We start from the raw sequence: 15,279 nt of genomic DNA, 5'->3' as shown, positions 1-15,279 counted from the left end.
AGATGACATCTCACGCCTCGATCGACCCGACAGTACCTGGTCAAACGAACAGGAACGTCGGCCGAGGCGCATTAACAACCTGTTCAGGCTCGATCCTTCACACCACGCCAACGCCAATGTCAGACGCTATCAGGAGTACGAGCTTGCCCCCTGCAAGCGGGCACAGTAAGCTTCTCTATAAATACCCTCGCATGCTAAATGGAAAAAGGAGAACTCAGCTAAAGAAACCCCCTTCACCATTGACTTGATCGTTGGAGGGGTCGGGCCGAGCTTCCCGACCTGACCTTTGTGCAGGTGCGAAGCTGAAGGGCCCCACTGAATGCCCAGGCGAGGAGTCCCCTTCCCGGAGGAAACGACGATCCCGTCTCGATCGGACCCCCATGACCGACCACCTTAGCAATCTCGAGGAATGTCCCAAGGAGATCCCCCATCATCTGGACCCGAACCAGACCGCGTTAGCCCCGAGGCCACGGCTTAAAGTTGTTTACACCAACATTATCCAAAATCAGTACGGAAATAAAAAGGCAAAAGTATGTTTCAGTTGCCATTAAAATTATAATATGCATAAGAATATAATGTGAATTGTTTAATATCTGTTGCATTCTTTATTGGAGATTTTTTTTTATTTTTTGAGGTTTTAATTAGATCATAGTCTAATTTGCCGGGAGAAACAAAAGAAGAGATCAAGAAACACAAGATGTACCAACTTATTCATCGGCCATCTGCAGAAGTGAAAGAGTCGGCGAATCCAGCAGGCCTGGCTGGGATGCTTCCTTTGCTGTAATCAAGGCTTAATGAACTGATGTCCGAAGCACCATCAGCTGCTTGCCAACCCTTTACCATCTGAAGAAGGGGTTGGCAGAGGTCAATCCCCAAGTATTCCTCCTGATCATCATTGACAGGCTTCCATTTGTCGACGAGTGGGGCGAGCACGTTCACTGCATGACCCATGTCAGGCCGCTGATGGGGTTCTCGTGCAGCGCAGTGACCTGCAAGTTCTGCGATGACACCGATACTCTCAAAGGTCTCGTCTGTGACAACAAGTGATGGATCGATGATGCTCTTGAGCTTGTCCTTGTCGTTCTTCATTTGACAGAACCAGGATGCCAAGTAACGGCTTTCCTCTGGGCGATCCTCATCCAGAGCCTTTAAACCAGTTATTAGCTCCATCAACACTACTCCAAAACTGAAGACATCAACCTTTGTCGTAACCTTCCCAGTCACTGATGCAACCATGGCAAGAGGATTTGTGTCAATAAATGAGTTGGAAGCGAAAAAAAAAAGAAAAAACATCCTCATAATGATTGATTTGAAGAGTATGATGTTGCAGTATTCACTTCAAATAAAAGTATGATTACTTTGCATAAAAATACAATTAAAAAGACATATAGTAAATAAATCATATTGTCTTTAAACTGCAATCGACATTGACAAAGGTGACAATGATATGGTATTCAAGCATACAAAGTACTGAGAAAGTCAGAAGTCAAATGTTCGAGTGAAATTGTATTATAAAATATTTCAAATTACCTACCTGCCTACATTATCTCGTAAAAATTAATTGACACGTGCGAAACTAACTTGCGAACTATTGAATTTAGATCTCTTCAGCGGACATCGTAATAAGGTAGACATTAAAATCAGCACATAAGGGGAATTGAAGAAGCTGGGTTTTCTAATCTCTAATGGTTATTTTTCTTCGAGTCTGAAAAAATAAGTATCAAATGAGAAACATGGATTTCACACAAAGACATTTTTTGGATTATGAATTAGAAGTATAAAAAGAAACATCACTAAGCAAGTCATTAGAAGTATTTTAGTGCTAATACCTACAATCGACAAACTTAAACAGCAACAATAAAGGCTTTCCCGTCTCTCCAAATAATTCCAAGGCAAGCAGAAGGGCAGGTCAGTAGAAAACTGTCTCATTCGTATTTTCTCTGCTAATTTAGCTGTTGAATCATTACTAAAGTCGACAAATATTAACAAAAATATTTCAAAGAAGAAGATGATATAACCTCAAGCATCCAAGCCAAACATAAATCAATATATGATAAAATACTTGATGCTTTTGCTGTTTTAATGACATAATCACCATAAGTTGACCAAAGCTAGAGACGAAGCCCTTACCAGCATACTCTGGAGCTAAGTACCCAAAAGTTCCTGCAAGTCTAGTCGCAAAGGAATTTTTGCCATCAGGAGCAAGTTTGGCCAGTCCAAAATCCGAAATTTTTGCTCTGTAGTCATCACCAAGTAGTATATTTGACGATTTAAGATCTCTGTGGATGAAGCACTGATTAGCAAAGTTATGAAGGTACTCGATGCCTCTAGCAACATCCAATGCAATGTTGAGCCTCTTCTTCCAAGACAAAGGCTCCAATTCCAGCTGCTTCCACTGGAAAAGATGCTTGTTTAAAGCCCCTTGAGGCATATACTCGTACACTATAAGTCTTTCATTGCCTTCCACAGAGTACCCCAGTATAGACACCAAATTACGGTGTCGTACCTTTGAAAGAACAGCAATTTCTGCTTGAAACTCCTCCAAAGCTTTGTTATTTAGCACGCCAGACTCCATTCTCTTAACTGCTATCATTGTTCCATCATGCAACTCCCCCTTGTAGACCACTCCGAATCCTCCCTGTCCAAGCACATTCTCTGAGGCAAAATTTCGTGTGGCGGCACGAAGAACCTGGACTGATATTACTAAGTTCCCTGACTCAATCACATGAGTATCTACAGTGCTACTGCTGCTTACACTCCGAAGTTCACTAGCTGCTGTACTGTTATTGGCATTATTTGCAACCACTATCTTAACCAAATTGTCTGGATCAGAAGAGTCCCTAGGATGCACAACGATGGTACTTGGTGCACAGGAAGTATTCCTTCTCCCCTTCTTCCAACAGAAAAGAAGCAGCATGACCAGTAGAATAACTGCAGTCCCAACTATGACTGGAATAATGATGATCAAAATTTTCGAGTTGGAAGACAAAGATGAGCCACCTAACGAGCTCGGTGATTCTGATGGGGTATCACCACCGGAAGGTGATGCGGTAGAACTGGACTTGTCCAACAACCTATTTCCATCAAGTATGACAGTCACACCACGGGGGAACTGCGGAACCGGAGGTGAAATATCATTTGAAGAAAGATTCAACAACTTCAATGTCTTCAAGCCGGTCAGCTCCTCAGGGACCATGCCACGAAGGTTGTTACTCCCAAGCAAAATTTCAGCAAGAGAATCCAATTTCCCAAGAGAAGGACTAATTGTGCCATTCAGATGATTGCGTGGTAGATTTATGATAGAAGCCTTCCCACCAGAGCAAGATATGCCAAACCATGTCCCAGTGCAAGAATCATTTCCCACCCATGATCTTGCAAGATTCTGCGGGTAATCGACTGCATCAAGGAAATCCAGAAGTGCTGCCACCTCCACCGGGCAAGGAATTCCAGGTGCAGACTGACAGAATGAATTGTGAGAATACGTAAAATCGCTGAAGCTGACAGCAGGAATTGACCCCATGAATGCATTATTATCCAAGTGCAGTGATTGGAGCTGTGGCAAATCCATCAAATTAGCGGGTACGAGTCCGACGAGCTGGTTATCGTTGAGCCAGATCCGTCTCAAGAAAGCCACGGCGCCAATCGAACTTGGAATGGGCCCCGTAAACTGATTCCCGTGAAGCCAAACATCATTTAGCATGGCCATTGAGGTAATGATTTTGAGTGAACCGGACAACCCTAAACCTTCCTGATTGTTCAGCCACAGAGTCTGCAACGGCAAGCCCTCATAACTAGCCGGAATCTCACCAGTGAGATTGTTGTAAGACAGCTTCAAATGAGTTAAAGAACGCATGTTTCCCAAGAAATCCGGCAGCGGACCGGCGAGATTACAGTCCACCAAAGACAGATTCATCAGTTGAGCTGAATTCGCCAAGTCCGATGGTAGCATCCACCCCGTGCTCTGATTCAGTTGGTTCTTATCCAAAGATAGAACCCGCAAGCTATCGAGTCCGACGAAGAAGTCCGCGGGAATGGAGTCGAACTGATTGTAATCGAGGAAAGCATACTGTAAATTAGACAATCCTTTGAACGATGGCAAGGCTCCAGTCAATTTGTTCCCTTGGAGGCCAATATTGACCAACATGGAGAGGTTGTTGAAGCCCGGTGGGAGAGTCCCGATCAACCCCAGGTTCTTGGCTTGGATCTGAGTGACCCGCGAGCCTGAACAGACGACATAAGGCCAGAGCGGAGGGCCACAAGGATCTTCGTTGTTCGTGGGCCACTTGAGGAGCTCGGCGTTGGTCAACCCTTTCCGGAACTCATCAAGCACGGCGAAGTCGCCGTGGTTGGTGGTCGCAAAGGCCACCGACGCCAAGCCGAGAAGAACGGATAAAGACAGGATCTTGATCCAGTTTCCCAACGCCATTCTGCTCAAGGACAACATCTCGATCCCAGATGGGCACCAATCGAGGAAATCATCCCGAGGAACAAGAGGAGCAAGTGTACTCACGGATCCGAATCTCCTCCTTCAGGACAATTATCTTCAAAAGACAAACATCCACCCAAATTCCCAAAGCCGCTCTGTGAATTTAGAGTGGATATTGAGACAAACAGAAGGAAGGAAACAACAAAAGTAGAGAAAATTACTACAAATCATATCATGTTCTAGCGGAAATTAGAACTCACTCCCAAATCGGCACAGAAAGAAAAAGACATCGCCAAGGTATAGAAGCTGAGAAGAAAAGAGGTACTCACAAAGCCCTAATCTCCGCTTTCGGAACAAAAGTAAAGGGCCATATCTGTGAGTGGCATCACCTCACTGGGAATCTTCCTATCCCTTTCGCTTTGAGACCACCAAAAGAGGGCAGAGAGCATCACCCCCGGAGTGATCCAAATCAAGAACACCACCACCTTCAGAGCCAACGACAGGCGTTTATTGGGTTCCACTAGGTTCTGCGCCACAACTCACGTCAAAATCTGATCTTTACGCTAAATTTGAGAACAATGGAGACATCAAATTCCCCGAAGACCAAGAAATAGGAGATGCCAGCGGACAGTAGATTACCACACGGAAACGTGGTCCACGGAGGACGCCGGAAAAAGGAGGGAGGGAAGGAGAGATTCGTGACTTGTGTCTATGGTCAAGAAGAATGTAACGACAACGGACGAGAAGGAACTCCTAATCGCGATTAACTATCCTGACGTGGCCCACTTATGCTATCCACATGAAGATAATGATAATAATAACGAGGATTAGCCCGCCAAAAGTCGAAAGGTGATGATCACAATCAGAAGGTCATGCGTGGCATGATCAACATAAGTCATGATCTTTATATATCGCGATTAACTATCCTGACGTGGCCCAGCCATTTTGGTCTCTTGCTCGATGTGGGACCCGTGCACAACAAGGAAGGAACCTTTCTATTGATTGTGTAGAGCTTTCTGGACCCAAGCATCCAACCCGATGTGGGTCGGCACAGGTGAGACAACGTGGCCGCCACTCGTCCGTGACTTCCTACGTCATCATACCATTCATTATGTGAAATGTAAATATCAACCTCTTTTTGTTTGTTTGGGATTAATCTTCAAAGGAGTCAGAGACTTTGAGTTGTATTTAATTATTTAAATAAATCAAAAAATATTACATATATAATTATTTAATGAAACGTAAATATCAAGTAATGTTAATATGGGTGTGATGCTTGGTCGATATGTCAAACTAGTACGGTATATAAGACGATATGACGTGGTGGTTCACATGAATGTAACATTTAATCGTAGATCTATTATAATTTGTGCCACCATTGTGTTTTGACATGCCAATGATGTTTTTACATAATGTCCTACATGATAAATGACTTAATCATGTTATTGGTGGTGGGTGTCATTAGTGCTGTTTCATCATATACAAAAGATGCCTCACATGCATCGCAAGAATGAGACATTATAATTACCATTCACATGAATGAGGTGAGAAGCCTAACTAGCATGTCAAGACCGAGCAATGGGACCTTATACATGTCAAATCTCTCCTCATCTATATCTTTATATTTCCATATACAAATAATATTGGAATATAATATCCTAACCGTAGATGACTTATTTTCAAGACACCAAAGATGATTCACCATGTCGGACACATTTTATTATGCTGCCAGAATAACATATTTGCAAGGAAATTATCAAGCAAATATATATATATATATATATATATATATAAACAGTATACGTTCTGACATATTCGGCGGCCAAAGAAATAGAGATATACACGATAGTGCCGTGACAAGTGAAGCCATAATCAGTCATCTATTTCATCAAACAGTATATATGATGTGATTGGCAGGAAGACACACATTATTATTAGAACTTGTATCTGCCAGACTGCAGAATCAGGCTAAGGAAGGCGAGGAATGATTCGTTCCATATGATGATAATAATAATTAGCTTTACCCTCCTTCCTGTCGTTGAGGCAGAGTCAGATGATTTGCACCCTCCGCTATCCTAACCCTTCCAGATGCTAGTCCTGCCGTGAGTTCCTCCACAGGAATCCGAACCACATCAATGCGGTTGCCAATGTCTGCAATATACCGGCTGGCACAATAAACTCCGACGGCCGTCACCGCCATTCCATACACATTGGTCGTGATGAGGCGGAACGGTGTCGAGAGGACAGCAGCGAGTGGCCCACCGATTATTGATATTGCCTGTCCACTTTGTCCAACCACTCCTCGCTCTGCCACGAGAATACCTGTCTTGCAATAGATGGCAAAATCCTCGCAGTTGGTTTTGAACACACTGTAGCATCTGAAACCATTGTTAAGCAAGTATTTGGCTCGGTGGACGACCATTTCAGATGGATCAGAAACTGCGAGGGTGCATGTTCCACCTCGAGCCTTGGCAATAAACAATGCAGGACTGACCCCATACTCGAAGCGGTATAGGACCCCGCCAGCAAGGAAACAATTGAGACAAGAAGACATCACTCCACGCGACTCCAATGCTTGATTGGTGCATGTCGAGCAGGGGGCTCTATGGGGTCCGGAGCTACTGAGAAACACATCTAGAACAGTTCCGGTTCCCACCTCTTCGCCTCTTCCTCTCGTGAAGTGGATCACCTTATCATCACCGACATAGATACCTGTTGTTTTTAATTTAGATAGCAAAAATTATATAAACATTTATTCTAATTAATATCAGGTACTATAATTCAAACAAACACATTGCCAACCAATTGATACTGGTAGATTTGTTCAAGCTTAGGTGCATAACCAACAAGTTTCAGATGCTAAATTACTAGAGAAAACTTGATGGAACTAAAAACATGAACAGCGATGCTGAAATAAAGTTCATATTGGAAGGTCACCCAGTTGGTTGATGATGATGGCCAACACCTAGCGACGATTTGACAAAACTAGCTTACGGTAATCAAATACATTTATAAGTCGATGAAGGCCAACTTCAAAAGTCAGAAAGTAATTAATTAGCCAAACTTATAACCATCAAATGTCTCTCCAATGTATTATTCAACAAACTATAGTCCCTAATTCGTTTATCCTATCCTCGAGATCGTAAGTTGAAACATCAAGCCTAAGCTTTATGAGTAAATTGTAAAACATTGGTCCTTCAGCTTTGCATCAACAATTTATTTCTTCAACTTGAAAGTGGATACATTTAATAATAGGAACTTCCATAATTTTATGAAGAATTGTCAAGACTGAACAGACCGAAGCTCTATCAGTCGAATCTGAATAAATTCACTAATATCACAGATCATGGCTTAGCGTAGAAAGAAAGCAATGCACTATCAGTCGAATCTATCATATTGCACGATAATACAGAATTGACAAGAGATATCTCCAAAATTGATATATGATGACCTCACAAATACAGTGGAAATCGTTCTTCACGTATTGTAATATCACTTTTGGATAGTTTTATTTAGAAGATAAAGAATTCTAACATGTATGGAACAAACACATTAACATACAAGAGATAACTATCCTCTTAAGCTCATAGTAACACCACCCTATGCTATTCAATGATCTAAACGTGGCTCGATGAAAGATCAGGAACACGTAAAATGGCAAGGAAACTAAAATAAAGAGATCGCAGCAGAATATAAGGCCACAAGCCATGTCGAAAAACGTTTCACCATGTTTGTGCGTGATGAAGCAATCGACTACCCGTGGCACCAGCAGCACTTGACGGAGCATAAAATCCAGAAGCATATTGCTGATAAAAATATAGCTGGCTTTCGATAAGAATGATCGAAACTAATGCAAACGTTTCCAAGCAACATCAAATTTTTTTTTAAGATGCTTCCAGACGGGGAAGCTTAAAAAGCTAAACAGGAAACATTTTTAACCACCTAACTCAGAATTATATACCTTCTCTTCGTGACAACGAAATTCGATAGAAAGATATCATCGAGAGAGTGGATCCAAGTCGCAATTGGAGGAATCGAAAATTAAGCTTAAAATCTCGTGTTCAATTTCATCATACACACTTTCCACCGCTGATTTGATTTCAAACAAGATTTGTCTTTTAGACATAGTTAACGGGGAATTAAGTCATTTATCAGAAGGATAAGAATTCCATGAAACATGAAATATCACCAACGATTATCCAACACAAACACGTAACTCATACGAATCGTACCAAATTATACAACTAAGTAGAACGATTCCATGATTGCATCCATCGGAGCCCATCCAAAACAATTATAATTCAATAACCCAATCAAATACAGAGAAGAAGATGGAATCGCAGAATCTTACCGTGGTGAGCGTAGATGTAAGCGGTGCGCCACGAGTAGATGTGATCCCCTGGCTTCAAACTCTCCTTCCCGATCCTAAGTTTACCGATTGTCAAGTCCAACAAAGCCATCCATCATTCAAACAAAAGCAGATCGAAACAACCACAAAGAAGAGAAAATTCGATCCAAAAACGACAACCAAATAAGGATCCGTACCTGTTCGAGAGAAGCCCCATGTTTCCCCACGTCGATCTCGATCTCGATCTCGAGGTCGTCGATCGGAGAAGTGAGGGACGGAGAAGAGTTCCGAGGTTCCCGCTTTTGCCGCCTTCAAAGGACTCTCTTCGTTTCCCCCCTCATTAAGGATTTCGCGAAAGCCGCATCCGTCCGATGGGACCGACCATCATCCAACGGCTAGAGTAGCAGTAGCGTGGCCACGACGGGCACGTTCTCCCTGCCCGTTTTCGCTGAGGCAGGGCACCGCCCCACTGGGCACGGAATCCAATCAGAAACCAGAATCAGATGCCAAAAGGAGTTAGGAAAGCACCACGTCATCTTTAATAGTCGTGCAAGTGGGACCCACCACGTCATAGGGTCTTCTTAAATGGTTTATTTTGGCTTCGAGGACAAGCCTTCATGCCCATCGAAAGAAGCTAAAAGAGATCTTTCATGTACAGTATGACATCGGATACGTGGAGCTGTAGAGAGGAGATAAACATGGGGAGTCCTTCCAAACCCTGGAGTGCAACTTTAGGATCTCCCTGGCCTTCTCCTCCATCTTCCCCCCGCAGCCAACTTGGAGCACCAGGCACAGCTTGGAGACCACCCCCACGTTCATCATCTCCTGCAGCACCGCCGCCGTCGCCGAGTGCCGCGCCACCGAGTGCAATATCCTCACCGCCTTCTCGCTCGCCAGCTGCGACACCCGGAGTATCTTCTTGGACACCGCAGGGATGGCCGCCCGGTGGCGAACCAGCTCCGCCCTCCCGTCGGCGCAACCGCAGAGCCAGTCCAGGCCCGCCAACGCCAGCTCACAGACTCTCTTCTGGGGGCTCTCGAGCAGCAGTTCGACGAGGGCGTGCACCGCTCCTGCTTCCACCGCCTTGACGCGGCTCTTTCCGTATAGACACAGTCTGAGGAGCGCATGCAGTGCCGCCTTGGTCGCCTGCTGTGAGATGCGGTCACGCACCACGTTCACGATCTCCTGGAACAGCTCCCCGCCGAGACCGATCGATCGAGCCGGCGGGATTACTCCGAGTAAAGAATTCAGAATAAGCATCGCATTGCTCCGCGACTGGTAGTTCGATCGTCGTAGGATCATCGACAGCGACTCCATTATGCCGCCGTTCTTCACGAAAACATCGAGGAGGCCTTCTTCAGAGATTTCAAGAGTCTGAAGGAGGACGAGTGCCTCATCGCAAGCGCTCGCGGACTCCGAGCCATCACTGGTTTCTCCTTCCGATCCGTAGTTGACTATGACGGAAGCCAAGAAGTCGACGACGCCGGGAGTGGCCTCGACGAACCGCCTGTTCCTGTCGCTCTCGGAGACGATCGTCCTAAGCTCCCGCAGGGAGCCAAGCCGGAACTGGGGCAGTCTGGCGTCCTCTAGGAGCTTGGCGATCTGCTCCTTGTCGATGGGGGGCCTCGGGGTCGGGATCCGATCGACGCCGTTGGAGGAGTTGAGGGTGCACCACGCCTGGATCAGCCGCCGGAGGGTGTGGTTCGGGGTGAGCTCTCGGTCCTCCAGGGGTTGCTTCGTGGCCGGGCATGTGCTCTGCTTCCTGTCAAAGATCCACCGCTCGATGCTGTCGCGGTCGTAGGTGATGCCGGTCGTCAGGGTCACCGGATCTCTCATGAGCTCCAGCGATATAGGACAAAGAAAGTAGGAAGGGACCTCCACTCCCTCCATCGAAGCCAGCAGGTAGGAAGGTACAGGAAGAATTCTACTGCGAGGTTTTGTAGGGAAGTTTTAGGATCTTAACAGATGAGGCAAGGAAGAGATTTTGCGTTCCTTTCTTGGTAGGATGGAATCGAAGGGAAGGATATATTGCTGGGGGTTGACGAATGGAATGGGCGTTTATATAGAAGAGGCGAGAGATTGGGGGAAGATTCAAGACCAAGAAAGTCAACCCGGGGTGGCGGTATGGGAGGAGGAAGTTCCTGTGACAGAAATGCTAAGTTTGTGGTTGAGGTGTTCCATTACCAATACATGATTTCCTGCTTTCTTAGGAGGAAATCTGAGGGCGTTATATTTTAGGAGTTGACAAATGACAAAGTAAACTGTTTGACTTTCTGTGTTTTGAGATCCGGGGACTGTTCATCGCCAAAACTTTGACCGCAACCTGTGGAAGGAAAACAGGACAGCATCTATTGGCTTGAGTTGCTCAATTTTAATGGTTACTGAGATTTGGACAAAGGAAAGGACTCTAATGACATGGAAACAACAACATTTCTGTGGAGAAAACAAAAACAAAAAGTAATTAATTGTATGTTTTGTAAATAAAAAATCACTTACATGGAAAGAAAGAAAGAAAGAAAGAAAGAAAGGGGTTTTGACCCTTTTCTGGACTTGTGTGGGAGATTCTATTGGCGGAGCCGACAGCGTTTACTTTCGTCGGCGCCGACTTCTCAGGTCAGATAAGCCAAGCGGTGGCGTTCCACCTTCTGACCTGGGAAAGAGGAATCGGTCACGTGGATTCTTCCCGCGGCCTAATTGCGTTCTCTGCTTTGCATACGTACATGTAATCTACGCTATACATATTTTCGCCCCAAGGTTAAATTATTATATATTTATTTTCTATTACGGTTATTAAATAATTGAAAATAAATATTTAAAATTTCTAAATCATGTGAGATGATGAATGCTCGTCTCTAGAAGACGGAGAATCAAATCTCTTTTTTGTATTTTTAGAGTATACTGATAATTAATACATATGATCATCACATAAAATTCAAATTGAAAAAAAAAAAGATTATCTACTATTCGTCTGCCAATATATAAGAGTCCAAGACAAATAATTATGAACTGTCGTGTGTATAAATAAGAGTTCAACGATAGATTGTTTAAAACGATTAAAAACATCATTCAAATAAAATATTTTTATTTATTTTATAAAAAATGAGAGGATTATTTTTTTTATCACGTAATACTCATATATCTCGGATTACTAATATATGCATCGAAAAGATTAAATAAATTTTTTTATCGTCACGTGAGGTTTAATCTCGTGTAAGGATACGAATCGTGGGAGTAAAAGAAAAGGCACGTGAAAAGAATGCGTGGAACAAAATTTGACTGCCGCATTCCACCGCCACTAGCGTCGACCTAACGAGGCGAGAGAGATGAGAAGACTTTTTTGACTTTTCTTCCCTGCTCGAACGCAGTAATAGGAATAGTCGCATACCGTTAAAGGCAACGCCGGAAGGACCGAACCTCCATGACTTAGTTTGATCGATGACATTAAATGATAAGTATATAATAATTATCCGAGAGGTTAAAGATATCGAGTCAATTTTGAGCCATGTAAGAACTCGTCATAATGGTTATGTGGAGGAAAAGTCAGATTCTACAGTATATAATAATTATCGCTCGCTCGCTTGGGTTCTCCTCGCCATGAGCGAGGCAGGAGGGACAACAACGTCGGGATCACCGTCCACATCTCCCTGAGAGTTAAAAGAGGAGTCTCGCCATGTTAATCTCGCATCATTAAGATGTGGAATCGGTGGTCTTCTCTCAAAGTCCGTCCCGTTCGGCCGCTTAGCTCCTCCTCGTCCTCTGACCGAGTTTACGTACGTCGATTAAGATTTCTCGCGGCGGAAGAGTCGCCACGTTGTCCACGAATCGTCCTTAAAGACGGTCGAAATCCTCCCATTAACTGAGGCAACGAAGAGAGAAGAGACCGCTACGATCTATCTGACACGAACAGCATAGTTCGGCGATGGAGGAGAGCGAACGAAGAAGGCTAAGTAGGATCCATGTGATGTGTTAGATATAACATCAACGAACAACATGGCCTTCTCATCGAGACATATTGACGGATACGAGCCCGAAAGGTTTGGGTTCTGTTCTCAGTGAGTGTTATGGTCGACGGGTTATTGGCATCCCTCTCTCTGTCTCTGTCTCTCTCTTGTTTAAGCTTTCTTTCTTAGAAACGTCACCGGAGACGTGAGGTGACTTTGGTGGGCCCGATTGTGATGTGTCCAATCAGAGAGCGAGCAGGTGAGACATGCAAGACAACGGTGGCTGAAATTTCAATTACGATGTGAAGGCCACCGGGAGTGTCACCTTCGGCGTATCAATCCGTGTACTTTTGGGTGTCATTTGCTACGTATGGGTATAGCTTTTATTAGTTTTCTATATTTCTCATAAAACCTAATGACTCTTTCTTTTAATCTCTCTCTCTCTCTTGGCTTCATAATTGATTATTTATTTTATTTATCAAGTCCACTTAATTCATGTTCGACTACCTTTTAGATTGCTTCATATGTTGATCATTCGTACAAATTTCCAAGGATGGGGTTGATCGAGTCATTTTTAGAACCATCAACATCACAAATTAGAAGAGGATCATAAGATAAGTTAGAGAATGGGTCTAAGAAAGTGCCTTGTTTGATTGGTTCGATGAATATATTAATTAGTGATAAGCGATGCCGAAAGTTCTCGAGCACTAAGGCATTCTCGAGATTCACTTTCATACTCGAGCCAAAAGTTTCTCCATTAAGTAAGCTAACGTTTTTGTGAGCTTTGAGAGAATAAATATTTCATTTAGAGAGAGAGAGAGAGAGAAATATATAAATAATATTTTATAATATCAATAGAATAACAATATGCCATTTGAAATAGGTGTTATCCTATGTGCTGATATGAATTATATCATTTTAATCAAACAAAGCTGTAGCGGTAAATATAAAATTATAATTATGCTTCCGTTATACAAAAAACTTTAACGTCAAAATTAAAATCAAATAACAATATATCAAGATAAGAGTTACGTATTTTTCGATATCATTCAAAAAACCTTTTATCTAATCTATATATGCACCGTCGTTTGATCCAAAAGAAATAGTAAAGAAAACTATACTCGTCTTCCTCTCTTTTCCTATCATTTATACAATTATTATAGATGATAAAAGAAGGACTATGTAAAGATGAGTTAAATAATACTATTGATTAGGTTATTTTTAGAACCAACAACATCACAAACTTAGAAGAGCACCATAAGATGAGTTAGAGAATGGGTCTAAGAGAGTGTCTAGTTTAATTTGGTTGATAAATATGTTAATTAGTGCTCAGATGTCGATAAAGTATAAAGAGCATTGAGGCATTTTCATTGATTTCCTTTGATACTCAAGCTAGAAGTTTTGCCATAAAGTAGGCTAATGTTTTTATGAGCTATAAGAGCATAAATATTTTCTTTAAAGAGAGAGGAAAAATCTAAACAAAAATTTAATAGGTGTTATCCTATGTTTTGATATGAAATATCTTATTTTAATCAAATAAAATTGTAACGATAAGCATAAAAACTATAATAATATTTTTTGTTACATAGAAAAACTTTAATGATAGAATCAAAATTAAATAACAATAAATCAAGATCAAGATTGTATAACTTTTGATATCATTAAAAAAACTTTTACCTGATCTTTTTTTATTGATTGATAATTATAATTAAAATAATTATATATATATATATATATATATATATATATATATATAAAATCTAATTAAATAAGATCATATGATCTAATAATCGATGGATAAAATTAATCTTCTTCAAAGTCTGCTGTCCTGCTTGTTAGATTTTAGGTTAAACCATGAGAAAATCCATCATATGTATCATTTTAACATTTAGGAAGTGACAGAGAACTTTCTCACTCGTACCCTATTTCTAGAATCAAATTATTTTAACTGATACAGAGATTTGACTTTGCCAACCGAGTGGGTGAAAAAGGTGGTGCTACGTGTTGAGATTTGACTTTGCATGCAATCTCTTCCCACACTACTTTGGATCCATTCTACTACAAAAGATAACAATCGATTTATTATTATTATTATTAGGTTCAAGTCGAGATTTCGATAAGATCAAACTTACGAGCATGAATAATCAAAATTGTAAGATCAAACTTGGAGTCTCCTTTCTATCACATGTTTCCTTTACTTTTCTCTCTCTCTCTCTCTCTCTCTCTCTCTGTGTGTGGCTTCTAGAAAGAGCACGCGTCATTCGGTAGACTGCACAAGGCACCTGAGGACCTGTGTCTGCGTCCGGAGAACGTAACATTATCTTAAGAATTGCATGCGACAAGTGCACCGAGCCAAAGCCGCATGATTGCCTTTCCGTAGATGCCACAGATTTCGGGACCCAATTCTGTCCTCTCTGCCTACGGAACGGATCGACAGTGTGGTGTGGGTTGGAAATGGCATAGCCAAGGCGTTGAAGAAGAAGAAGTAGCATCCTCGATCGCTTCAGCGCTCCCTCTGACCACGTCTCGGATTTCGTTGACTTGACTGACCGATTGACTGCATC

General features: G+C 42.5%; 3 protein-coding genes across 5 annotated transcripts; all 3 read right to left on the bottom strand.

Moving 5' to 3' along the window:
- Positions 1 to 513: 513 nt before the first annotated feature.
- On the bottom strand, positions 514 to 5,208 carry LOC135649222 (receptor protein kinase TMK1-like). Of its 3 annotated transcripts, XM_065167409.1 has the most exons (4): positions 5,066 to 5,208; positions 4,756 to 4,953; positions 2,131 to 4,581; positions 514 to 1,223 (listed from the first exon to the last, which is right to left on the bottom strand). In XM_065167409.1, exons 3-4 carry the CDS (start codon positions 4,442 to 4,444, stop codon positions 712 to 714), a joined length of 2,826 nt encoding a protein of 941 aa, XP_065023481.1. In that variant the 5' UTR covers positions 4,445 to 4,581; positions 4,756 to 4,953; positions 5,066 to 5,208; the 3' UTR covers positions 514 to 711. The 3 variants fall into 3 exon arrangements, with proteins under 3 accessions (XP_065023481.1, XP_065023483.1, XP_065023482.1); XM_065167411.1 differs by having other exon boundaries at positions 4,756 to 5,106; XM_065167410.1 differs by lacking the exon at positions 5,066 to 5,208 and having other exon boundaries at positions 4,687 to 5,058.
- A 1,079-nt stretch (positions 5,209 to 6,287) lies between these two features.
- LOC135649777 (protein LEAD-SENSITIVE 1-like) lies at positions 6,288 to 9,128 on the bottom strand. The gene is made up of 3 exons (XM_065168569.1): positions 8,972 to 9,128; positions 8,778 to 8,851; positions 6,288 to 7,138 (listed from the first exon to the last, which is right to left on the bottom strand). Exons 1-3 carry the CDS (start codon positions 8,989 to 8,991, stop codon positions 6,447 to 6,449), a joined length of 786 nt encoding a protein of 261 aa, XP_065024641.1. The 5' UTR covers positions 8,992 to 9,128; the 3' UTR covers positions 6,288 to 6,446.
- Positions 9,129 to 9,406: 278 nt separating this feature from the next.
- Positions 9,407 to 10,822, bottom strand: LOC135649776 (E3 ubiquitin-protein ligase PUB23-like). The gene has a single exon (XM_065168568.1). The coding sequence runs from the start codon at positions 10,662 to 10,664 to the stop codon at positions 9,423 to 9,425; it is 1,242 nt and encodes a 413-aa protein (XP_065024640.1). The 5' UTR covers positions 10,665 to 10,822; the 3' UTR covers positions 9,407 to 9,422.
- Between the last annotated feature and the right edge of the window lie 4,457 nt (positions 10,823 to 15,279).

This window comes from Musa acuminata, chromosome BXJ3-9, assembly GCF_036884655.1.
Source record: "Musa acuminata AAA Group cultivar baxijiao chromosome BXJ3-9, Cavendish_Baxijiao_AAA, whole genome shotgun sequence".
NCBI lineage: Eukaryota > Viridiplantae > Streptophyta > Magnoliopsida > Zingiberales > Musaceae > Musa > Musa acuminata.
Note: the sequence above shows the minus strand (reverse complement) of the source record. Positions and strands in the feature narration are given on the sequence as shown.